We start from the raw sequence: 25,295 nt of genomic DNA, 5'->3' as shown, positions 1-25,295 counted from the left end.
GGGCGGGCCAGGAGAGGTCTGCCTCGCCACGTGGATCTCCTCCGGGGCAGGCAGGGGTGGAACTCATGCTGCGGAAGTGGCTTAAGCTTCTTAGTGCTGTGCTTTAACCCGCTGTGCCACCAGGGAGGGCCCTTCCCTCCACTGTTTTGACCCTAAGGGGACTAAATCTAAGGAGGGATATCAAACACTGGTTAGCCACCGTATGAGAAAATAATTTTTTTAATCCTAAATATTTAAACCGAATTAAACCAAAATGAAGCCATTGCTTCTAGACCTGTGGCTCCCGTGTTGTGAGATCGTCTGCATGAAAGCAATAGTGTTGGCGTCTCCGTTTTCACGGCTACAAGCAGGCCGGCCACAAAGATCAATGGTGCTGTCACTGCCAGAAGGTCTCTGTGGCCCACAGCTTTCCTGGGTGTAAGACATTCACCACAGATCCATATTTTTTTTTTTAAGATTTATTTATTTATTTATACATACAGAACTGGGGTACAAGCCAGAGGTGTAGGGGCGGTGAGCGGACTCACCAGAGACTGAGTGGGGAGCAAAACTGGCCAATTGACGAAGTATACTGCCGAGGGGAGCAGTGGGTGGGTCAGGAGAGGTCTGCCTCACCATGTGGATCACCTCCCGGCCAGGGATCGAACTCATGCTGAAGTGGCTTTAGCTTGTTAGTGCTGTGCTTTAACCCGCGGCGCCACCAGGGAGGGCCCGGGTCCATATTCTTAAAGAGGCACAGCAGGTCTTGTAAGACTGTTTACAGAGAACTTGCCTCTGGTATATTTTTACTTAGCTATAAAAGAAGCAATGAGCAAATCCATTTAAATGGTGAGATTGAGATTAAATCACACCCTTCATGAGCCCTATAATCCAGTCCTGTATTATCTGTGTGTAAACGTGGTTTCATGTGGTGCTGATGTCACCTTAGGCTGGTGCAAAGGTTGTACTAGGCATCACTGAGCTTCTATTTGGACTGCTTTCAAGGACTAACAAACGCAGAAGGAGGTATGTCTTATGTTATTCACTTTCTCACCTATTGCAGGGAAGGATTTTATTCAAAGCTGCTAAAGGCAGGGCACACACACATTTCCGCTTATGTTATGTTTTAACTACTTAAGGTGATCTGTTTATTATTAATTTGCTAAATAGCCATGTAAAATGTCTTGAACACAGCATACGTTATTTTCTGGTTATGTGAGTGATGGCTCATTTGAAAAATGAGGACATTTATGCAGTAGATAGGGAAATAACACACAGTTTTGCGTTTTTGATATGTATTCCATTTTGCATATTCCTATCGTGTTATAATTGGGGAAAAAAACTTACAGATGCCTGATCTCTGATCACAAGCATTACTGGAAGCCAGCCTCAAATGTTAAAGCAGAGTAGGGCGTAAGTCACTAAATCTAGTTTTATCTTCCTAGAAAGTTCCAGAAGCTTTTATCGCTTTTTTCAAATAATAATACAATGGGTCGGGGGGTTCTTTCAGCCATTTTTTTCTGTACACATATGATGCTTTTTCAGAAGTGTACCCTGGAATATCACTTTATCACATCTAATGTTTTTACATTGGTGAGCGCATGTGAACCATAGACAATCCTGTTTCCCGGTGTCAAACCTCAGCTCCAAAGACCACAACTTGCCCAAGGTCAAAGGAAATACGTAGCAGCACCGAAGTAGGTCCTGGGCTGGACTCCAACTCTTCAGCCCAAACTTAAAGCATTCATCCAAGTGCTTGCCCAAGTCAAACATGGTTTCTGCGGCTGTAACTCTCAGTGTCTGTGCTCACCACTTAAAGTTCCTCTCGATCTCTGAATGTGCTTTGAAATGTCCTTTTTCACTGAAGCACGATTTGGACCTTTATGGATAGGAAATTCTCACTAAGCACAGTAATCCTTCAGTTAACCGTATTGCAAGGAGTAAGAAAGACATTCCAGATGCAGATGGGAAGCCTTATTCTTCGATGTGTTTGAGATGTTTTTCTGATTCGTGAACAAGGTACAAGGCATTAGCCACCCTCACAGCCATTGCTGCTGCAGGCTCGTGCAGAAACGGAATAGTTCGTGAGTGCCATTTTCAACTAGGTGAGAGTTTCTGAAACAGATTGCAAAAATGACCTACTCCTCGCTGTTGTGAGGACATAGGAATACTCATCTTTCTACTTTTTCCATGAAGGAAAACTCAGACCCGGTCCTTTGCCCCACGTCACTGCCACTGTCACTGCTGGGTTTCCAGGACCCCTCCCTGAAGGACCAGTACTCTTTGACTTCATCCAGAGAGACGCCTGAGTTTCCTCAGAAACTATTTCCCCTGAACGCTTGGCCGGCGGCCACTTTCTTTCCCCACAACACCCCTGCTCTCAGGCACGGGTGGTCAACTGGGATTTACGACATGCCTTGGGTGGGGGTGCCGTAGGCCTCAGAATGCTGTCTGGGGTCCTGGGGGTCCCAGCTTTTCTTTCCCGTCTTCCTTTTACACAGCCCAGAGCTTCCAAAGGGCCCTTTCCTCTCCTGAGGCTTCTCTTACCCTGTGTCCCTGTGTGAGTCCTAGACATCGTTTCTCCCCTGCCTTTATCTGTGAGGCTAGTGTGAGTTCAAGGAAATAACTTCTGAGAGTGGAAGCGCTTTGCAGATGCCAGATCCTGGAACAACAGTGAACCGTAATTGTGCCACGCTGTTTCCTTTGGCGCCCACCCAGAATACACACAAAGAAAAAACCATGAAAGTCCACAAATATAAAAGGAAACACTCAAATGTCACCCGCTTCAATTGTATTCCATCTGTCAGATAGAAGCCAGCCTTTAAATACATGTTTGGGGACAGGGGGGAGAGTTTCTGATTTTATCTCTTCTGCCCTTGATCTAGGGACAAATGTGATTCACTCAATGTGGCAGATTATGGGGTGAAACCTTCCTGATAAATTCCTATTTGTGTTTCCCCAGGGAATTGAACAGTGTCCTTTTATAGCTAATTAACTGAAAAATAAGATAAGCTTGAGCAGTTATGAAAGAAGAGATCTAAGATTTTCTGCCAGGTGCATAGAATATATTTTTTTAAAGATTTATTTATTTATGCACACAGAACTGGGGTGCAGACCAGAAGTACAGGGGCAGTGGGAGGATTCACCAAAGACAGAGTGGGGCACAGAATAGGCAGATGGATGAAGTACACTGCTGAGGGGAGCAGCAACTGTGTCCGGAGAGGTCTGCGGCGCCATGTGGTCACCTCCTGGCCAGGGATGGGACTCGCACTGAAGCAGCTATGGCTATCTTATTGTGCTGCGCCTTAACCCACTGCACCACCAAGGAGGGCCCGAATACATTTTATTTTTAATCAACAGCCAGGGAGCTATCCTAAACTAGCTGAGAGAAAACCCATACTCCCCACCCCCTCTTCTTGGCTCTTCTGGGGTGCTGGTGAGCGCTGTTACTAGACAAAAAGAAGCCTGGCACACCACGGCAATGAGTCTACCAGGCGGTGCCCCGCCCGTGGAGCTCAGGACTAACCCTCAGGGCTCCCTCCAGCTGCTCCTTCTTAGCACTTGTGACCGCACGGGCTTTCCCTGCTCTGTGTTCAGGAGCCACAACTCACTCTCTATTTGTCTTGTTTGCTTCCTGCGCCTCTTGCTTCCTGCGCCAGTTGAGCCCGTGGACGCCCGTCCTGCAGCCGACCGAGGACTGACCACGCGACCAGGTATCTCCGGGTTCGCTCCCTCTCAGCACCTCGCCCTTGAGCTTCCGCACGCCATGGCCCCTTCCTTCAGTGATGCAGATGTGGAGAAGCAGGGAGCAAAACCAACGGTTTTTCCAAAAAGTTCTCCTTTGCTTTTCCTGGCACCTCATTTCTCAAGTTCCTAATGAAGTCATCTTTTTTTTTTTTTCTTTCTCAACTTTCCTTTTGAAAATAAAACGAAAGCCTTCCAACTTGGGGTGGGGGGGTTCTTTCCCAAGTTGAGAGGATTGTAGGGAACCTGTTTGTCCTCAAAAATGGACACCCACAGAGATGCAGACTGTATCTGGAGGGGGCGGGGGCGTCCCTGTTGTGAACCCCTCTCCCTTCCTTTCTTGTTTGCTGTCGGGGGTCCTTTTCTAAGCAAACTGGGCCTCAGACTTTGTTCAGTTCCTCAAGTCGACATGGCTTGCCAAAAATGTCACACTTGGAGTATTTTACAATCCAGAAATATGGACTTTTGTGGGTCGTCTATAGTTCTGTCCATGAGAAGGGCATGACACCACGAAGAATGTGATAAAATTGTACGTCTTTCATTTTTCATATTACTTAAATGCCCATTAAGACCAAAATAGCACTTCTTTTTTTACAACCAGCATTTTCCTGCAAAAGGAGAAGCAAAGATACTGAGCTGACAAATAGAATTTTGCCAGCTCAACAACAATAATTATATATCTGTTCTTGAGATAATATTATATATGATTGTATTATATGATATACTATGTCAACAGTAATGACATACACATACATGCGTATACCTAAACACAGTCCCATATTTCCTTCATCCCCATAGTGCGCTCTACAGTCATCGAGGGGTTAACATCACTAGCAGTGACAGCACGCAAGGTCCCAGGTTCATTCTGTAGCCCCTGGGCCGGCAGCAGAGTCTGCTCTCCCGAGGAGGGTACAGCTCGGGCCGTCACCAGGGACACACAGTCTGCTTTGGTGTCCTCCTGCCTCTGCACTGTGATTAACAGGACAGCGGAGACCGTGGAGTGACATGTCTGGACAGCTGATATTCTTGGTTTTATGAATCTCTCTCTGCAGGGCTTTTCAGAAGAACTTAAATTATAGTGAGTCAGACACCACTCAGACCTGCTAATGTCTTCCTATTGCCAATGTCCTACAAGTGTATTTCAAGTACGCTGGGAGCTGACACCCTTTCCTTCTCAGGCACTGGAGGGGTGCAGGGCCGCAGGTCAATTCTGTTCTACAGCCACGACCGCTCAGTTTGGTCATTTGCCTTGGGCCTTTTCCCCATGGTGCTGCTTCTTTATTTTGAAGGAAAGAACTGCCTTTTATCTGTAACCATGAAATGGGATTTAGAAGTGCCCATTCAACCAAAATCATTAAGCTCCAACATTAGCCAAGCGGGGCCGATATCTTCCATGTGAAATATCTGGGAGAAGGTGTTATCACCAGCATCCATTTATTCTCCTTTAAAAAAAAAACCTATCAAGAAAAGACCTCCAGACATTATTAAGCGAAAAGATTGTTTTAAGGAAAAGAGCTGGAGAATATATAGCTGGGAAGAGAATTTGCTGAAAGTCTTTGTTGAAACAATAGTAATATTTTATTCTGCTACTTCCTGAAGACTGATGTACTATGTGCAGTGGATGGTAGAAAGAAATTAACTGATAAGCTCCCTGCTCTCAGGGATGTAAGGAGCCTCTAGTATTATAAAGGGACATACCTTGTGTATTTAGAAAGGCAGATGCCGTTGAAAAGGTGGGGAAATACAAAGCAACATAAAACACAAATCAGAATGTCTGCGATGTGAGCGAATGGAGCACCAGCTAAGGACAGTGTTAACCAGCGCCCTTTCTGGAGAGGAGCTCTCAGACAGGCTCCGGGGGATTTGGAACCTATTCAAAGCCTTGGGTTTCCCCAATAGAATAAGACTTGCAATGGGAAAAAATGATCAGATATGAATGAGGAAAATTCTAGCTAACAATGTTTATGAATGGCTATATGTGCTAGGTCCCTGCATTAAGACATACTCTCTTATCTTTGTGCCTGGAGTGACTGCTGATCGTTCGGACCTGTCTCCCACTATTTTTGTATCCCTGGTTTTAGTTCCTCCTCATCACACTTTCTGAGATACGCACTTGAGTGTGACGTGCCAAGTGCTATCTTCAGACTTTCCAAACTTAGAACCCTTCCCAGGATGGTCATGGCCTGTCACTCAAGGGATGGCATTGTTTTTGAACCACCCCTTTTGACACTGAAACAAGGAAAGGGAACATTTTTGCATAATCACCACAGGAAAATGGCTTCTCCTTGATTTCTGTATCTCGACAGCCTGGGTAGTGTAACTTCTAGAACATAATGTGGATTGCTGGGCTTAGTAGCTGTTCCATCTACTCCCCACCCCTGGCTAGTTTCCAGAGAATAATAGACCCTCAAGGACAGCTTGCCTTTTGACCAGAAGAAAGAAAAAATACATTAGCAGGCTCTTCATGGGGGGGTGAAAGCTATCCTTTCCACTGTAATTTATTACCATCCTTCTCCAGTGCTCAGAAAGAAAACCAAGTCCTTGACCTCAAAGACATGAGAGAGTTTCTTGGAGGCTATACCTCGCTTCTTCTTCAGCACTGTCACTGCTGGGAGTGACATAGGGGACCAGAGTCCCCACCCTTCAGGATGAAACAGCAATGTTTAGAAAATGGGGAGCCTGTAAACAGAGGTTCCCACAATTTGTTGAAACCTCCCTCTCATATTTCATTACATGTAAAATCAGCTCATTATCCCTGATGTTTTCCTGTGTATAACTTAAATGTATAGAAAGTCTTCCACTAAGTGCACACTCTCTATCAAGATGAACTAACTAGCCAGGAGTCTTTCTGCTGAGAGTCTTGCAAACTCTTGAGCTATAATTAATTATCCATTGTTCTGGTTTGTTCCATAAATTTGAATTTTTTTTCTTAAATCATTAAAAATATTCTCAGTGTCATTTCAGAAACAGTCTGGACTCATACGTTTTGGCTAATTCACACTTAATTTTTTTGATGTAATTATTTAATCGCACAAATCTAAAAGTAAAGACTATTTGAGAAGTTTCTTAAAAACTCAAAAATATATTTTGATAGCCATGCTATGAAGCACCATATTTCTACAGGAATCTCAGGTTTTCATGGGCCTGTCTAAAGGGAAAAATCCTCAATGCATAAGAAATAAAAAGACTTAGTATGACAGCCAGCTAAAAATGAGTGTCCAGAAGATTAGATGAGTTAAGACTAATGAGAAGATACTAGTCATTCAAAGCAAAAAAATAAGACTAGAGTCCTGCCGTCCTCAGGACAGGGAAGGGGTTCTGGAAGAATCGGTAAGAAACATAGTTCAGAAATTAAAGAGGAAGACTATCCCACATACATTGTACTTCCCGCTGCCCAAAGTAGACCCAGATGAGAAAAGAAAGCTGTAGTCCCTAGTATGGGTTACCTATTGTTGCGTAACCAACAACCACATAACTTAGCAACTTAAAACAGCAACACACATTTACATAAGTTGACTGTCATGCCCAGGATTCTGAACATGCTTTAGCTGGGTGGTTCTAGTTTAAGGCCTCCCATGAGGTTGCAAATCCCCAGCCAGATCCTTAGGAGTGTGAGTACTTGAAGCTTGGCTGGAACTGTTAGGAGTGTGTTTCCAGAGTGCTCACTCACCTGGCTCTGGGTGGAGGAGTCCCTCACTCCCTCATGGCTGGAGATCACAGCTCCTCACTATGCAAGTCTTTCTGTAGAGCAGCTTGAGTGTCCTCACAGTATGGCAGCTTGAGTGTCCTCACAGTATGGCGGCTGGCCTTCAGTCGACCTTTCTTCAGTGGTACAGAAGAAGGATGTGCTGCGTACCTCTTAGGACTTAGTCTCAGAAGTCACCCTCCATCACTAGCATATATTCTACCCATTAGAAGAAATCCACTGCATCCTATCCACACAAAGGGGAGGGTGTTAAGTCCCTCTTCTTGAGCCAAGGAGTATCCACTTATTTAAGTCTACCAAACTTTTCTACCCGTGTCCAAATGAATTACAAAGCTAAGAAAACAGAAGGGTGTGATATATGAACCTGTACCCTTATATCATATCCAGTACTGTATACCAACATTTCCTTGAGAAAAAAAATTATCTGTGAGTAAGGAAAACTTGAGAGTAAATCATAGTCTCACCCTTTGATCTTTGTAGAACTCAAGCACAGGCAATGATCTGGGAAGACTAAGATAAGAAAACTATATTGTAAGAAACAAAAACTATATTGTAAGATAGCGTCATCATGTACATGCCAGGTGTAACTCAACCTTGATCTTGGGTCCATTTCCAGACAAGTTATTAAGTGAAAGCTTCTTGAGCATTTGGACAGGAAACCAATGATACGTCGTAGCCTGTATGGAGTCCCTAGGTCTTGTCAAGCTCTCCTCCTTTGCTCTTTGCATATCGTTAGACTGACACATCATGTGGATAGTGTGCTTTTGAGTGTCAGCGAGAAGCATGACAAGATTCACAACACCATGTAGACGAGATTGTTAGAATGACTAGATGAAGAATGAGAAATTAGGTCCCCCAGGAGCTGAAGAACCAGTGCTGTTAAGCCTAAGTAAGAGACGCATTAGCAATAACTGGATGCCTTTCCTTGGGCATCGGGTCTCTCAAGACTGGCGTATAGAAATAAATGCTTTGCCAGCTCAGAGCAATAGGTCATAGAGAATCTGATTTTGACTTAATGTAAGAAAGGTTGTTCTAGCAGATAAAGCTGTCTGAGGATGCAGGCAAACTGATCTATTCCTCTGTTGTGTCAGCTGCTCTGCGTTGGTCCCTGAGTGGGAAGACTGCAAAGGAGATGATCTTTAAAGCCCTTTTCATCCTAAAATTCTGACTTTTGATATTCAAATGCTACAACATGAAAACATGCTTTGTACTTTCAGTCTTTTTGATTTAAAAAATGACTTGGCATTTTGTTTTCCAGCTTCCAATTATTACTTGAAAAGTGAAATTCATTGCATTGATTACTGTCAGAATCCTATAGCAATGAATAGAGAAGAGGTCGCAAGTTATAAATTCTGTTGGACCCAAAGAAGCACTTTCAGATATTATGCAGTTTAGCTCTTTATCCAACTGATGAACCAATTACATTCGGTATCTATAACTGAATCACTTAACTGAATCAATGATAGGATTTTTACAATGCTTCCCTGCATAGATACATGAACATAATTTATTTGTAATTAGAACAAGGCCCCAAAGTAGCAGTTTTGTTCTGCCAGGTAATTAATTCTCGTTTTTAAAGTCTTTTATTATTTTTTCTGAAGGAAGGGGAACACATGGGAAAAGACATATAATAGGCTAAATAATAAGCCCTTAAATCACGCCAGCATATTCTAGGATCAGTTCCTTGCCAAGTTAACCAGCGTTTAGCTTCTGTTTTTCCCTCTTTTAAAAAAAAAAAAATTATAGCATGTGTTTAAGGCAGTAGAAGCCTTAGCTTCAGATTTCTTTTAATCTTTAATTTCATTTTGTTTAAAATAGCTAGTAGTTAAGAATTTAAATACAGGGTGTCACTTTTCTTAAAGTCATTAATCTGTTTTCTTCTGACATTAGGCCTAGGAAGAAGTTTGTGCTAGTCTTTATGTTGCAATGTCATTGTATGTGGAAAACATGAATTGGCTGCTTTGCTTCTTTTAATTATGATCTAATGCTTGTGGTATCACACAGGTTCAGGGCTGACCAATATCAAGACTGAAGAGATCTCTGAAGTGAAGATGGACGCAGAGTTCCGACATGACTCAGGATATGAAGTTCATCACCAAAAATTAGTACGTACAATGATACCTATTAACCCTTATCTATCCTATGCCAGAAATCCAATGGAGGAAAAGATAGAAATAAAAATCAAATACTTGCCTACGGAAATGTCATGAAAATGTAGAGGGGAAGAAAGACTATGGATTGTTTATAGCTAGAAGGCAGCTATCCTTAATTTCCAGTCTGTGTTCTAGGAAATCAGGTGTATAGTAGGCTTGTTAGAGTGCACAGTCTCAAGCACCTGCAAAGCTACTTGGTTTCACAAATGGTTTTTATGGCTTTTGCTTAAGTTCACCCTGTGATTGTTCCCTGTACTGCTTTGTCTATCCTGCTTAACCCTTCCTACCACCCCTCCCCAATTCCCTTATAAGATCTCCCACCATGGAAGATTCTTTGGGACTCTACACAGTGAGTAGAGGCAAGAAGTAAGCAAGATTCACATTGCTGTCAATAAAAGACTTAATCAAGCAGACAAAAACAAAACCAAATCTAACAACCTTTCAGACAAAATCCCCCCTTTCCCCAAATGTTAGAATTAGAGTAAATCAAAAATAGCTACTGCCTCCTTTGCAGGCATTTCTAGTCCTTCTATAAATCCCATACCAGAGGATTCAGATAAATCCAATCCTGCTTTACATGAAAGTTCCTTCCATCTTATCAGTAAGCACAGTAAGGGGGTTAAATTAATAAAGATCTTTTTACTTCATATTCAGTGAACAAAAAAAATGCAATAAAATTCTTATAGCAATCATAATACTTGAGGAGTAATATAGCCCTCAGGCGTGTGTGTGTGTGTGTGTTTCCCTTTCAAGAGAAACTAGCTTTCTAGTAGTCATAAATGTTTAAATTCAAGTATTAAACTCCAAAAAATGCATTTGAAGTATTACTTAGGCCTATTTTTCTTTTTCTCTCAGTAATAGGAACAAATAAAAAATTGATCTAAGGCTCCGATGTGCATTTTGACTTCTGTCTTTGTTATGTAAAAGCACATTTAGGTTTTTTGAAGCATGGCTTTTAGCAACTTAATCCAGTATCAATTATTATAGATTCAGTGACTGAAAGCAAAGAGGTTCAAAACATAGGGATCGCCAAAAAGTGGGTGCTGGGGGGCTCAGAGCTGAAGATGGATGTGCAGATTACACTCTCTGGTTCCAGTGTCATGAAAGCCCATGTTTGCACTTACAGCAGCTCCGTAAGTTGGCAGTGACTGATGGAGACAGCAGCAATTAGGAGAATCAGCTCCCTCTCCTGAAGATAATGTACTATAATTAGTGCAATGAATATTACAAAATTACAGTATTTGCTTAAAAATGTAAGAGGATATGTGGACTTGCATTTATTTCTGATTACTTCACCCTGGTATCATTAGTTAATTAATGATTTGCTTTTTATAAATATGTTGAGTGAGCATATTTGTTTAAAAGGGGGAACAGTTATGAACCATTCCCAGTTTAGCTTGCAAAGGGAACAAGAGTAATTTGGAAATGTGCGTGACTTGCTGTATTTTATGTTGTTTCTTTGGATTGTTGGGATGTCGGTGTTAATAATGAAAATTGGTCATTTAGCATCATGATTATATGAAAAGAATATTTAGGGGAAATGCTCTCATTGGTCTATATAACAAGAGTGGTATGTGTTTAGCAGTATGTCATCTTTTGCTTGATCTCTTACAAGATCATCTTACATAGCAAGTTGGTAGAAGTATTTTTATAATTATGTTTAAGTGGATATTGAAAAATAATGATTTGTTTTTATAAACAATCTATGGTATAGAAAGTTGATCACTCTGAGTATATATCCTCTTTCCCCTTTTCTCAATTCTTTATGTTTAATCCAAATAAACAACAAGAACAAAACAGCATTGTTGGGTTTCTGGACACAGCATAGTAAGAAAACATGTTTTATAGGTGACTATTAAAATTCTTTCCTTGTTGTCTGCTTCTTCTTCCTTTGAAATGCTGTCTTTGAAGCATTATTCTTCTCAAGGTTAATTAGTGCCCCACTGAATCTTGTGGCTAAAAGTAGGTAACAAAATGTTGTCTGTGAACTCTTGTTTCAGATTTATTGTTCTTGTTCCTTAAAGGGTCTCACAAATGGCCCTGTAAGGAACTGGGTTGTTGGGTTTGAACAAATCCTAAGACTTAATTGTCATATGTCAGGTCTCCCAGCTTTAACCCTGGGACTGGGGAAGTGCTGGCTCTTTTGGTCATCAAGGTCACTGTCTTCAGCTTTGCTAGTTTCAAGAATCATCTTCCCGGCTCACACCAAATGTACCTGCCGTCAAAGACTTTCAGGTCCTTGAAGGCTTCTGTTTTGGTTTTCTAGGTGCATGTGGGGAGGAAAGTTTTTAGTAGAACTGGAGAATCCACATGTACCTCACTCTCTAGCCACTCTTAGTAAGTAGAATGTATGATTAGTTTTCAGGGAGCACCAAACTCTGGAAGCACAAGCTGGATGCTCATACTTGTCACATCCTCAAACTCATGTCTACCGCCAATGTAATCCTGTCTCTTGCTTTGTTTTCAAGGTGTTCTTTGCAGAAGATGTGGGTTCCAATAAAGGGGCGATCATTGGACTCATGGTGGGCGGTGTTGTCATAGCAACAGTGATTGTCATCACCTTGGTTATGCTGAAGAAGAAACAATACACGTCCATCCATCACGGCGTGGTGGAGGTAGGTAAACGTGGCTGTATGTCTGCCAGTGGAATTAAAGATGACGGGGAAATTCTTGCTTTGGTGTTAGACTAGGGATCATCGTAGGATCTCCTCTGTAGGGGAAAAACCAGATTCCTGAATGGTGCTCAAGATGCAGGTATTTCCTTGCTTTGGTTTTTATTCATTGCCCCATCACTACTATGATCAAGGCACCAGGCTGTGTGCTGCTGCCTCAACTTCTTATAATTTGTATTGAAATATCAAAATAATACTAAACACGTACTTAAAACATCCATGAGACCCTCAGACAGGTCAGCCAGAAACAAACCAAATCAGCAGAAGTTAGGAAGGAAAAGGGAAGCGGGGGGCGGCTTTTTCAAAAATGACATGAAGGCATTTCTGACTGGAATTTGACTTCATCTGACCTCTAACTAAAACCAGGTCATAGTAAAAAAATACAAGTTTTCAGTAAAGAATCTCACATCTAATATTCCACAGAAAATCGTAGGATACCAAGGGTTGAGCAGAAGGGACGAGGATACCAAAGTTGTCACACCTGTTCCCACGTATCCGCCTGAAGTAGTTTAGTTCCAAGGTTCTTGTGTCATCACACTGCAGGCAGAGGGAGGACCCGCCAGGTGACAGGCACAGTTATGCTTCCTGGAGACCATCCCCAGGGGCTGACCTGTGCTGTGCTCGCCAAGCAGACAAAGTGTCAGGTAGAATTCCCTAAACCCATGGCATGAAATAGCAAAAATTAAGATAAAACTTCCATATATGTTTCTTTGATGCATTTAAAATACTATTTTGGTGGCGGTTGGGTCAGGGCCCTCCAGTCTGTGTAACTGGTCGGAAACTTAGAGAATATGAATGACTCCATCCTGAGGAGTATTTTGTCAGACATCTCTGTCACTCAAATGGATCTAATTTTAAGTTTGTTTATTGAAATCATTTTTGATCAAATACCTATTATGGCATGATAAAATTTTCAGGTGTTTGTCATTATACTTCTTTTTTTTTTTAATATTTATTTATTCATACAGAACTGGGGTACAGGCCAGAGATGTGTAGGGTGAGAGGATTCACCAGAGACAGAGCAGGGAGCAGAACAGGCAGATGGACGAAGTACACTGCTGAGGGGAGCAGCGGGCGGGTCAGGAGAGGTCTGCCATGCCATGTGGTCACCTCCGGGGCAGGCGGGGATCGAACTCATGTGGAAGTGGCTTCAGTTTCTTAGTGCTGTGCTTTAACCTGCTGCGCCACCAGGGAGGGCCCAGGTGTGTGTCATTATACTTCAATGTCTGTATTACACAGTACAAAATTCACCACTAGAAGTCACTTCTGTCCTACGCCACCCCTTTTATCAGGTTACCCTCACTACCCCCTTTTCCTTCTAGTAAGCACTAATTTGGTCATAATTGAAAATTTTATTTTATTTTTGGTTTGTTTGAGTGTTTTCTTTTTTTTTTTTTCAGTTCATTCATTTTCTTCTTCATGAACCATATCTGAGTGAAATCATATGTTTGTCTTTTTGTCCCTTTCTCCTGATTTTACTAAGCATAGGAGTCTCTAATCTGTCTCACTTTATAGATAACAAAAGGGACCCAGAAGAGTGAATATTCATTCACTCAAGCCAAGATCAGGCTCCAGGTGTCCCCATATCCTACCCATGCTTTTCCACCAGAGAAAAATTTGGATATTTTACTAACCCCAGGGAAATATGCCCCAAGGCATCTTGATTCTGGGAACGCAGGAACTGTTTAAATAAATTAAATGTGTGGCAAAGCCGGAAACCTCATTGTGTTCAGCACTTAAAATCTCCACAGTCAACTTGTTTACAGGAGCTGCTGAGCTTTCAGTCTTATTTCCTGGGCCCACGGTGGTATGTGTGTGTCTGATAAAGAGCAGTGAAGTGAATGAGATACAGGGAACAGGTAGCAGCATAAAGAGCCTGAATGGCCGACCAGCTAGCGCATGAGCACGTTACACGAGTAGTGACGTCATTGAAAGGGGGAGTGGGGGTGGTATTGCTCTTTGTCATCACGTTTCTGACCTTTGTCCTCTGAAGCTGCTGAGGTGTTATTATACACTGCTAATGTATCCCATTTCTACCCAATTTGTTTTTATTTTAATTCCATGCCCAGGCAAATAAAAATGTCTTCATAATACAGTGGTGTATTTCAACTACCTTGGTTTGATGAACAGCTTGCTTCTTTGTTTAGTTGTATTCTTTCCTATTGAGGTAACATCCACGCCGCTACTGGAGCACCCATGATCCCCCACCACAGCATTGCCTCATCCCCACCCCAGAGGCAGCTGATTTTTTAATAAAGTGCCCACTTTGGTGCCACCGGCCCAGAGTCTGTTTGACCATCATACATAGTCTCTTAAGTGGAAATTAACTTTCTCACAGTTGCAGCAGCTTGCTGTTTGATGGCAGCGGTTCGCTTCCTCAGAGGCCTCTCCCTTGACTGTCCATGATGGCCTCTCTGTGCCTTTGCTTTGTCTCCCGGCGTGCATGTCTGTGGCCTGACCTCATAAAGACAGCAGTTGTATTGGGGCGGGTCCACTCTAGTGACCTTGCTTAACTTTAATCACTTTTTTTTTTAAAGATTTATTTATTTATTCGTACAGAACTGGGGTACAGGCCAGAGGTGCAGAGGGTGAGAAGATTCACCAGAGACAGAGTGGGGTGCAGAACAGACAGATCGACGAAGTACACTGCTGATGGGGACAGCGGGCGGGTCAGGAGAGGTCTGCCTTGCCATGTGGATCTCCTCCGGGGCAGGCGGGATCGAACTCATGCGGAAGTGGCTTAAGCTTCTTTGTGCTGTGCTTTAACCCGCTGCACCACCAGGGAGGGCTCTAATCACCTCTTTAAAGATGCTGTCTCCGAATGCAGCCATCTGTGAGGTACTAGGGTAAAGGCTTCAACATCCAAATTTGGACAGGACATGAGGACATGACATACATAGCCCAGGACACTGCAGGAACACAAGGCTGTCACCACTGCTTCCTGCCTTGCACGGGCATGAGCCTTACCAGGTTCTTTTATTAGAAGGACACATCTTCAGGCCCTACCACAGGCCTACAGAAACAGACTTTTCAGATGGGACACTGGAAATCTGAGTGTTTAAAAATTTCCCAGCTAAATCAGACCTGCCGTTGGGCTTGAGAATCACTGGTGTAGAATATTTATCCTGCTGCTTTTAGTTATCTGTCTAAGCAAACCTCAGGGTGGGTAGAAAGTGATCTCTCTAGTCTCCAAGATAAATGCTTGCCTTTGATGCCTTTTTACAGAGGCCTAGATCAGTTAGTTACCAAGAAAAGTCTCCTTGGATTTTGGAATGTCAGAGAAGAAGTTGACATATTGACACAGATTCTGAAGGGAAAAAAAATAAATTAAATTTTAAGCCAAAGGTCTTCCTGGAAAGAAGGAAAATTAGAGAAAATTGATCATTTCTTCCTGTGGATAATCATTTTGTGAGTTTGAGAGCAGCCAGAGACCAGAAGAATGAGTTTGTTTCCTCTCACCTCCTTCCTTCAAGATGTTGCTGCAAACCGGAATCCCTTCTTTTCTCTCTGGAAGCCTCTGCTTGTCTCCCTTTGATACGCCACCCTCTCTTGAGTTTGTGTGGACAGCGGCATGAAACAGAAACTCATCCACGGTGCTCACCACCCTCACCCCCAAAGAGGTGCCAATCTAGCAGGGTGATCGATTTTGGGCACAAAGAACTGTAACCCAACCAGGCACCTGAGTTTCTCATGTAGCCCAGGTGAAAAGAGAGAAAGCTGTTCAGAGAACTCCAGAATCGACCCTGAATGGGAGTGACTCTCGCAGAATGTTCTCCTGTGTTAGCAGCCTCTCAGGTGCAAGCACACACAGACTTCCTTCCAGCTCTCTCAACTTGCTCCTTTTAGGAACAGCCTCACAGCACCAAGAAGCAAAAATAAATGACTCTTTGCAGCCTGACCTATCAGGACAGACTACAACTATACTTTACAACATCGATGCCTCAAGAAGAAATCACAATGAGAAGACTGGTCTCCCAGAAGTCTGAAAGTGCAAGATGCCTGCAGAGATGCCGGAATGAACGTGACCCTAGTATTTTTACCAATGGGGTTGTTAGCTGTTGCAATTAAGCACTTTCTATTCTCTGTTTGCAACATCATAAGCAATAAATAGTGATTTAATGGCTCAGCCAGAGATTGACTCTGTCAGGCTTTACCTACACTTTGCCGAGGAGACAGCTGACCTCACACCGTGGCAGGCTGGAACATACTAACCCTTGGTCATGCTTCCTCCCAAACGCCCTCCATGGCTAGTGGCTAAGGTTCCCAGTGACTCCGGAGCTTTTAGTAGCAGCTGGGATTTTCCTACATTGGTATCCTTTGGCACTGAGTATTGACATAGATGTCACAGCAGGTGGAGACCTAGCTGATAACCAGAATGTCAGAAGTCACCCCGCAGCCATCTCATTGATGATCTAAATTAAAGCAGACGTTCTTGTTTAGATATTTGTGAAGCTACTATGTAGGGCTTTTCCTGTTGGTAGAACTGGGGACCCTAAACAAGCATCCTGGGGGATGCTTTTATTCACAGGAAGTTGCCCCATCCATGCAGGTCTCTAATGCTTGCTCATGTGGGTGTTGTGAGTAACTGGGAAGAGTGGTCAGGTTAAAGGGGAAGCAGGAGCGAGAAGTGAGGGGCTCCCGTCTGCGTGTGGCTCAAAGTGTTCAGAGAAAAAGCAACTGGCTGTCCAGGGGAAAGACGGTGTCAAAAGTGATCCCAAAGGATGGCAAAGGAGTGTGAGAGCCTGCAAGAGGAATGCGTTAGCATGGCAGTAGACAGAGTTGAACTGCTAACGGAGAGCTGGAGTCACATGAGGAAAAGCAAGGTGTACACAGTGGTGCAGGAAACCAACTCTGCCATCACTTGGAAGGAGAAATGCTAGCTTGAAATTTCATTGTTCATTTTTTTTAATGGGTCACTAATTCGGTTCTTTGTGGGAAGGGTAGAGCACCAATCCTTGGGGGTAAATTCCACCGGGGAGAGCAGACCTCTGTGAGCTCACAGCCTCCCCATCAGCCTGACTGGCTGTCATCTGATTTCTCCTCCGCTGGCAAAGAGCTCGCCTGCCTGATGTCTGGTTATGCAGCTGCTGCCTGAAGTCAGCTCAGCGAGATGTTTTAGGGTCTTCACACTACTGATATCAATTTTAGTGGAGGAAGCGATGACACATTTCTGGTGTCCTGTGTGCCAGAGCTCACCTGAAGGAGGAACCCAGTGCCAAGTAGCAGTCACTGCCAGGTGCTTCAAGCAAATCACCCTCATGCCTCTGTGATGCCTGGCAAGGCCAGGCAGGACGGTGCCGGGAGTGACGCAGCCCACAGTCTTAGGGCTGGCTGAAGGCCACGGGCCATGGCCCCACCGCTGTTGTGTGAATGTAACAACTCAGGCACCACCATCCTTGTCCCCCCGAACTGGTTTTTTGACAGTGGCAAGAAGTTCCTTTTCCTTCTCAATCCTGGATTGAGCTGCTCAGTATCTCCTCACTACTTGGCCTCTGGCTGCACAGCAGATCAGGAGTCTGCCCATCCCTCCCACAAGGATGGGTTTCAGCTGCGGGGGGCGGGGCGCCTTCCCTTCTCAGGGCTTTTGGCCACCACCAGCGTCCGCTTTCTTTTTAGCCGCCGCCTCGGCTTTTACTGCCATCTTGCAAGATGAGAAAGAGAACCAAAAAGCCCTCGTTTCTGTCAATAAGCGATCTCGCTGCTGTGGCTGTGCTTTCATTTTCTTCCCCTATCGCTAGCCCCTTTGATGTGGGTACACTCTGTGGTGATTATGTACACTCCATTTTCTTATCCTCCTTTACTCGATGACCTGACTTGGAAAAATCGTAGGGGCCAAGATTCTGTTTTTCTGACTCAGCGCATCAGGGACCCCCCCTCACCCCACCCCCTACTCCCACCCACATACGTGCTGACTCGCTATCATAAAGTTGACAGGTGGTGCTTCCCGCCTCTCCACAGCCTAAAGTAGCAGCACAGCGACAACAGGAGGAAGAACCCGAAGCTAAGGAGAGCCGAACAGATTTACCGCTAGTCAGATAGTTGAGCCGTAAACTCCTCTGGGTGTTGGGAGGAATAAATGTCTCCAGAGGATGAACGTCAAAGAGATGAGGGAAGGAAGGAGACCTGAGCCAGAGCACTGGAGAATTCTACTCAAGGCTGTTTTCAGATACGGTGGATCGGTCTGATCCACAGCTCCCAGCAGTGTGTATTGCAGCCGTCGCCAGCTGAAAATGAGCCAGGAAGTAGCGCCGGGACCCCCAGGGCCACTCACGAAGACAAAGCACCCCAGGGAAGACGTCAGATCAGCTTGTGCTGCCACTCGACCCAAAAAGCCTGCATAGGGACTAGTCTTGTTTTTAAAAAAGATTTATTTATTGATGCACACAAGAACTGGCGTACAGGCCAGAGGCACGGAGAGTGAGAGAATTCACCAGAGAGAGAGAGGGAAGCAGAAGAGGCAGATCTAATGAAGTCCACTGCTGAGGGGAGCAGCAGGCAGTAGTCAGGAGGGGTCTGCTGCGCTGTGTGGATCAGCTCCCTGGACGGGGATCGAATTCGTGCTGCAGTTGCTGCAGAGGGCTTTACAGTGTTGCACTTTGACCTGTTGCGCCACCAGGGAGGGCCCAGAGGGACTATTCTGAAGTGATCTCTCAGCAAGTGACATGCTTTTGCCTGCTGGGTGGATGGAGATTCTGCCCCTCTTGTCACTGTTCTGTCATTGTCTCCAGCTTGCTCACCCCTAGTCCAGCTCCACCCCGCTTCCAAAGGGTGATGACTGCGAAGGTACATGAGAGACCCTGTGGCTGAGGGTGTCGTAATCAATGCTTGGCGGCCCCACCGGTGCCGAAGCTCAGCTGTGAGCACAGAACCAAGCTTGAGGGAAAGGGCCCCCGCATCCTCAGTGGTCGGACATGAGTGCTCAGTGTTCTAGCTTTGGGGAATCTGTGGCACAACAGGTTAAAGCGCAGCGCTATGAAGCTGTCCACAGCCACTGCAGCACGAGTTCAATCCCCAGTCAGGGAGCTGACCCACATGGCGCAGCAGACTTCTGACCCCCCCGCTGCTCCCCTTAGCAGTGGACTTCATTAGATCCGCCTATTCTGCTCCCCACTGTCTCTACTGAATTTTCTCACGCCACCCCCAGCACCCCCGTGCCTCTGGCCTATACCCCAGTTCTTGTCTGCATCATAAATAAATCTTTTTAAAAAAGATTTGGGGCTCGGGCCCTCCCTGGTGGCGCAGCAGGTTAAAGCACTGCACTAAGAAGCTTAAGCCACTTCTGCATGAGTTCGATCCCCGCCTGCCCCGGAGGAGATCCACATGGGGAGACAGACCTCTCCTGACCCGCCCGCTGCTCCCCTCAGCAGTGTACTTCGTGGATCTGCCTGTTCTGCTCCCCACTCTGTCTCTGGTGAATCCTCTCACCCTCCGCACCTCTGGCCTGTACCCCAGCTGTATATGAATGAATAAATAAATAAATCTAAAAAAAAAAAAAAAAAAGATTGGGGCTCAACTACCATAATCCACACTCCTTGAGTGCCAGTTTGTAAAGATAATCGCCCCCCCTGCGGTCTGAGGGCCACAGTAGCTCACCGAAGTGTGGTGATCAATTTGCTGCCCTCTCTGCAGCCAAGCATGATAAGAATGAGCAGCAGCCAAGAGCAGACGCGAGACGGGATTGCACACCAGCCTCCACCTGGCATTCCCGGCAGTCTCCTCTCCTACACAGACGATTTTGGCCTTTGACGAGGAGATAAATCAGTCAGTGCCAGGTGTCGCCTGCTCTTGATGAATGCGGACGACAGTTAACAGCCAGTGAGGGTTGATGTGGCTCCTGGAAAAGATACAAGTCTAATATTCTAATAATCAAGCTGCACTGTGGGTTTTATTTCCCTTCACTCAGAAACATGAGTTTGTGCTTGCTTTCCTAAGCAGGATTTTTTTAATTCAACATTCTTTGAAATGTCAGAGAAGAGGTGGCCCAGAGCAAAGCGATGCCCACGTCTGAGTGGCACTCTGCTGGGAGGAGGCTGCCTGGCTGGAGAGCGGCGTCATCTCTCCTTACTGGTGCTGATCTGCCCTGGTGCCCTTGAACTTACAACTCCGTGGCTGATCACACAATTACCAATTAAGGCAAAGTGACCTCATTTGTTGACAACTATGCAGATCAAAGGGAGGGAAAGCGATGGGGAAAACATCTGTGCCGATCCGCTCAGCAGTGTCCTCAGAGGGCTGCCTCAGCCGGCGCTCATTGTGACATTCTACAGGGAAACGCCCGCGCTTGTCCCTAGAAGAATCCGAGCACTCACTGCAGGAGAGAGCAGCAGCTCTGACGAGAGTGGATAAGAGGCAGGCAACTCTGTCCTTCTGGGTGGAACTTGAGACTCGGGGTGCAGAACTTAACAGCATGAGGTGTCCTGCACCTTCTTGCTCCAACTGTATTGGCATTAGCTGGATGGCAATTCCACGTCAGACCCAGACTAAAATGAGTCAGCCAGTCTATAAGGTGGGGTCTACACAATAACCAAAGGGGACTCAGGTTACACTTAGCAGCCTTCTGCATGCATCAAGAGCAGCGGACACGTGGCAACCGGATGATTTCTCTCCTCACTAAAGGCCCGCATCAACCGCATAGGCAGAGTGGGCTGCCGGTTGGCTGGTGAGCTGTCCAGGCATCCAGCACTCTGTCTCTGCTTGGCCCCTTCTGCCTGCTCTTCAGGTCTTGTTTCTTCAGATAAAGCCCCATTTTATTGAGATAATAGGTGACATTTACTATTGTATTAATTCTAGGCAGATAGCATGAGGATCTGCTCAACATACATTGTAAGCTGGTCTTCAGAGTAAAGCTGACGTCCATCATGTCATTAGTTACAGTTTTTCTTCTTGGGATGAGAACTTTGAAGATTTGCTCTCTTAGCGATGTTGAAATATACATTATAGTAGTAGTATTAGCTGTTGTCATCATGTTGTAATGATATTCCCAGAACTTTATTTATCATCTTCACTGGAAGGGTATATCTTGGCTGCCTTCACCCATTTTGCCCACCATCCAACCTCTGACAGCCACTGATCTGGTCTCTGGATCTATGAGCTTTGGGGCTGTTTTTAAAAACAATTCACATTTACATCATGCAATATATATCCCTGGCATAGTTGACTTAGTGTACTACGCTCAAGTTCTACCCATATTGTCAAAAAGAGCTGGATTTCCTTTTTATGACTGAATAATATTCCCTTTATATACCCCCCCCCATCCCCATTTTCTTTATCCATTCATCCATCTACGCACACTTAAGTTGTTTCCACATTATGGCTACCGTGAATAATATGGTGGTGAACATGAGGGTGCAGCTGTTGTCCTGAGATAGTGATTTTGTTCCTTCAGATGAATGTCCTGAATTGGAATTGCTAGGTCCCATGGAGTTCTGCTTCAATTTCTGCAGAATGTCCATACTAGTTTCCATAGCGCTACCCAGTCTTTTCCTCTAAATTATGTGTTCACTAGCAGAGTCTGTCATGGCTCCTCAGACTTCCCACTCAACATGGCGCCTTAGCACAGACACACTTGTTCTGTGGTATTTTTTTCCCACCCTGGAGGGCACTGTATGAGGTCATGGTACGCCAGTCGGCTGCTCTAGGAACTGAATGTTATTGGCAACACTCTGGTTTTCTCCCTGCCATGTTCTCCTGGAAATGATGTGGCCAAGCCCATTTTCATGTACTGAGTAGAAACTACCGCTCTGAAGGAAAAACCATCTTCTGGACAGCACATCTTTCCTTTAGAAAACCTGCTTCTCCATCATGGTGAAATTTCATGCTCTTCTAATTCTCTTCATCTTTTTTAGGTCTTTTTTGTATTATATTTTACATATATCTTAAATCATTCTTTATTTTTGTACATTGCATGCTTTCTCCTCTCAAGTATAGTTCTCCACAAAATTCCTACCACCATTTCACCTGTGCACCATCACCTCGTCCCTTGTGTAAGAACACATTCCCTGCCCTGTTCTGATCCCTCTTCCTCCCTCTCCCCTGCAGAGAGACTCTGATTAATAGTTACTTGTTTCTATCCTGTGGAAGAAAAAGAAATTTAAATAAACTAAGCTTTCATTCATTCAGCCAAGAGTTAAGTGTTTCCTCTTCAGTGCACAGTGAGAGGTACAGCAAATAAACCAGACACTTGAACAGCCATGAACAACATCACAGGGCCCTGCACACCCTCCCCTATGAAGAAGGGCGGGGGGAAATGCCAACCGCTGTGTCCTGTCAGAAAAACACAACTTCCAACAGCTGGCCTGAGCCCAGAGATAAAGCACATGTATCTACAGAGAGGCTCTGTTTTTCAGCCTCTAGCTGGACTTCTATAGCACCTTCACGCAAGATTCTACCATCTCGAAGTTCATGTCCTTGCTGCTGTATTTTTTTCTTTTTCTTTTCTGTGCCAAATAATGGCCTCTTTGAGATATGACACATGTATTTTTTCCCTTAGACAATTCTCAGACCTCTCTCCAGCAACTTACATTTAGTAAAAATAGACAAATAAAAATAAGCAAGGGCAGATTTCCAGCAGTGATTTGAGGGTCCTCCAGTATACCTTGCAAATCTCTCTCCGTGATACTTTTGGACTTTGTCTAGCTTACCACTAGTCTTTACAGTGAAGAAGCCTGCCATTGTGGCTTTTTGTCCTTTTTTTTTTTTTTTTTCTTTTCTCCTCCCAATCAAGAGTGAAGAAAAACACTCCAAGGGTGTCCAGTTAAAGCTGCTTTGCAGGAAGCAGGCCCTGCAAACCAGAACCCGCAGAGCAGGGTTTTAAGCGCCACCTGGTGGCTCGGTGGAGCACTGCATACCCCATGGCCAAAGCTCAGATGTAAAGTGAGGAAGGAAGAGCACTCTTGACAGCTGCGCTTTTTATGCTTTTTTTTTTTTTTTTTTACATAATTCTTCATCTCGGTTGTAAACCCCGTGGAATTCCCACCACCAACTCACCAGTGTACCATCATCATAGTCCCTTGTGTTCTTCCCACCCGTTTTGATCCAATTCCCTACCCCACTCTGGTTTATAGTTGTTAGTTTTTGTTTTTACTGTATTACATTTACCTTTTTTTTTTTCCTGATCCCTAACACTCCTATCAGTGAGACCAGTATTTTTCTTTTGGTCTTATTTCATTAAGCATGATCCCATCCAGCTCCATCCATGTTGCTGCAGAGGACATGCGTTTTTATCATTTTGATTGCTGAGTCATACTCCATTGTGTATATCTACCACATCTTCTTGATCCAGTTCATTATTTTGGGGCATTTGGGTTGCTTCCATAGCTTACCTATTGTAAATAGGGGTACAGGTAGCCTTCTGAATTAATGTTTCTGTGTCCTTGCATAAATACCGAGTGGAATTGCTGGGTCATGTGGCCATGCCATTTTCCGCAGTTTGAGAAACCTCCCGCTTTCTTTAGTGGTTGGACCAGTGTGCATTCCCTCCAGCACAGACTGCTTATTTTTTTAACTCACTGGGCCTCACCCTTGCTTTTCAGGTTGACGCTGCCGTGACCCCAGAGGAGCGCCACCTCTCCAAGATGCAGCAGAATGGCTATGAAAATCCAACTTACAAGTTCTTCGAACAGATGCAGAACTAGACGACGCCACAGCAGCCTCTGAAGTTGGACGGCCAAACCGTTGCTTCACTACCCATCGGTGTTCATTTCTAAAATAACGTGGAAAGAAACAAACCCTTCTGTTTTATTATTTACTCGTTATATCGCCTTTTGACAGCTGTGCTATAACACAAGTAGATGCCTGAACTTGAATTAATATACAAATCAGTAATGTCTTCTCTCTCTTTACATTTTGGTCTCTACACTACATTATTAATGGGTTTTGTGTACTGTAAAGAACTTAGCTGTATCAAACTAGTGCATGAATAGACTCTCCTGATTATTTATCACGTAGCCACTTAGCCAGTTGTATATTATTCTTGTGGTTTGTGACCCAATGAAGTCCTACTTGAAAAATGCTTTAAGAATCGATGGGAGTGCTTCGTGTGGATATGGGAGTTTAGCTGCTTCTCTTGCCTAAGTATTCTTTTCCTGATCACTATGCATTTTAAAATTCAACCTTTTTAATTACTCCAAATAATTTAGAGGTTTTTTCCCCCACGACTGCATTTTGTTGTACAGATTGCAGCTTCTGCTCTATTTGTGATATAGGAATTATGAGGATACACATGTATTTCTTTGTGCCTGTTTTATGTGCACACATTAGGCATTGAGATTCAAAACTTTTTTTCCATGTATCTTCGGATCTTTGATAAAGAAGAGAATCCCTGTTCATTGTCAGCACTTTTACTGGTGGGGGGTGGGGGGAGGGGCGCTCTGCTGGTCTCAAATTACTAAGAATTCTCCCCCAAAATTTTCTGCAGGATGATTGTACAGAATCATTGCTTCTGGCCGCGATAGCTTTCTACACTGTGTTACATAAATAAATTAAATAAAATAACCCTGGGCAAGAGTTTTCTTTGAAAGATGACTATAGGCTATTCAAATGACTGTCATAAATATTTTATTTATGATACCAAAAGATGAAAGGGGAAGAGACAACGTAAGGAACTGGAGAAGGCATGCCTGGACAAGCCCTTTAAGTTTTGACTTCACTTTGTATAAAATGGTGTTTTCATATAAATAAACACATTCTTGGAGGAGCACCATCGTGTGTGAATGATTCCATGGTAACAACTTTTGGCTGACTAGCTCGTCTGAAGACTGGAGAGGAACCTTCCAGGTAACCTCCCATCCCATCCACACCAACCTGCTCAGTGACAAGTCTGAATAAGCAGGTAAGGCCGCTCGGGCTTCCCAAGCCGCCTCCCAGCATCCCCTGCTTCCTCGACCCAACGCAGTTTCACTCAGAAGCATTTCATGGCCCTGTTTCTTCCTTTTTGTCTCACTGTGCAGACTGAGTAACTAACAGACAGCAAAAGTTTGGTCTTTTTTAGGATTTTATTTGTACATACATAACGGGTATAGGCCAGAGGTGGAGGCAGTAAGA

General features: G+C 44.3%; 1 protein-coding gene across 1 annotated transcript in view; it reads left to right on the top strand.

The window, feature by feature from the left end:
* APP (amyloid beta (A4) precursor protein) overlaps nucleotides 1–24,951 on the top strand; it is a 193,128-nt gene extending 168,177 nt beyond the window's left edge. Inside the window, exons 18-21 of the mRNA XM_012730693.1 lie at nucleotides 3,639–3,692; nucleotides 9,434–9,534; nucleotides 12,051–12,197; nucleotides 23,786–24,951. Of these exons, the coding sequence (XP_012586147.1) occupies nucleotides 3,639–3,692; nucleotides 9,434–9,534; nucleotides 12,051–12,197; nucleotides 23,786–23,887 (404 nt within the window). The 3' untranslated portion in view covers nucleotides 23,888–24,951. The remainder of the gene's footprint in view (nucleotides 1–3,638; nucleotides 3,693–9,433; nucleotides 9,535–12,050; nucleotides 12,198–23,785) is intronic.
* The last annotated feature ends 344 nt before the right edge of the window (nucleotides 24,952–25,295 follow it).

Source organism: Condylura cristata, unplaced genomic scaffold (assembly GCF_000260355.1).
Source record: "Condylura cristata isolate star-nosed mole 26May11 unplaced genomic scaffold, ConCri1.0 scaffold00003, whole genome shotgun sequence".
Classification (NCBI taxonomy): domain Eukaryota; kingdom Metazoa; phylum Chordata; class Mammalia; order Eulipotyphla; family Talpidae; genus Condylura; species Condylura cristata.
This window is presented reverse-complemented; position numbering and strand designations above follow the sequence as displayed.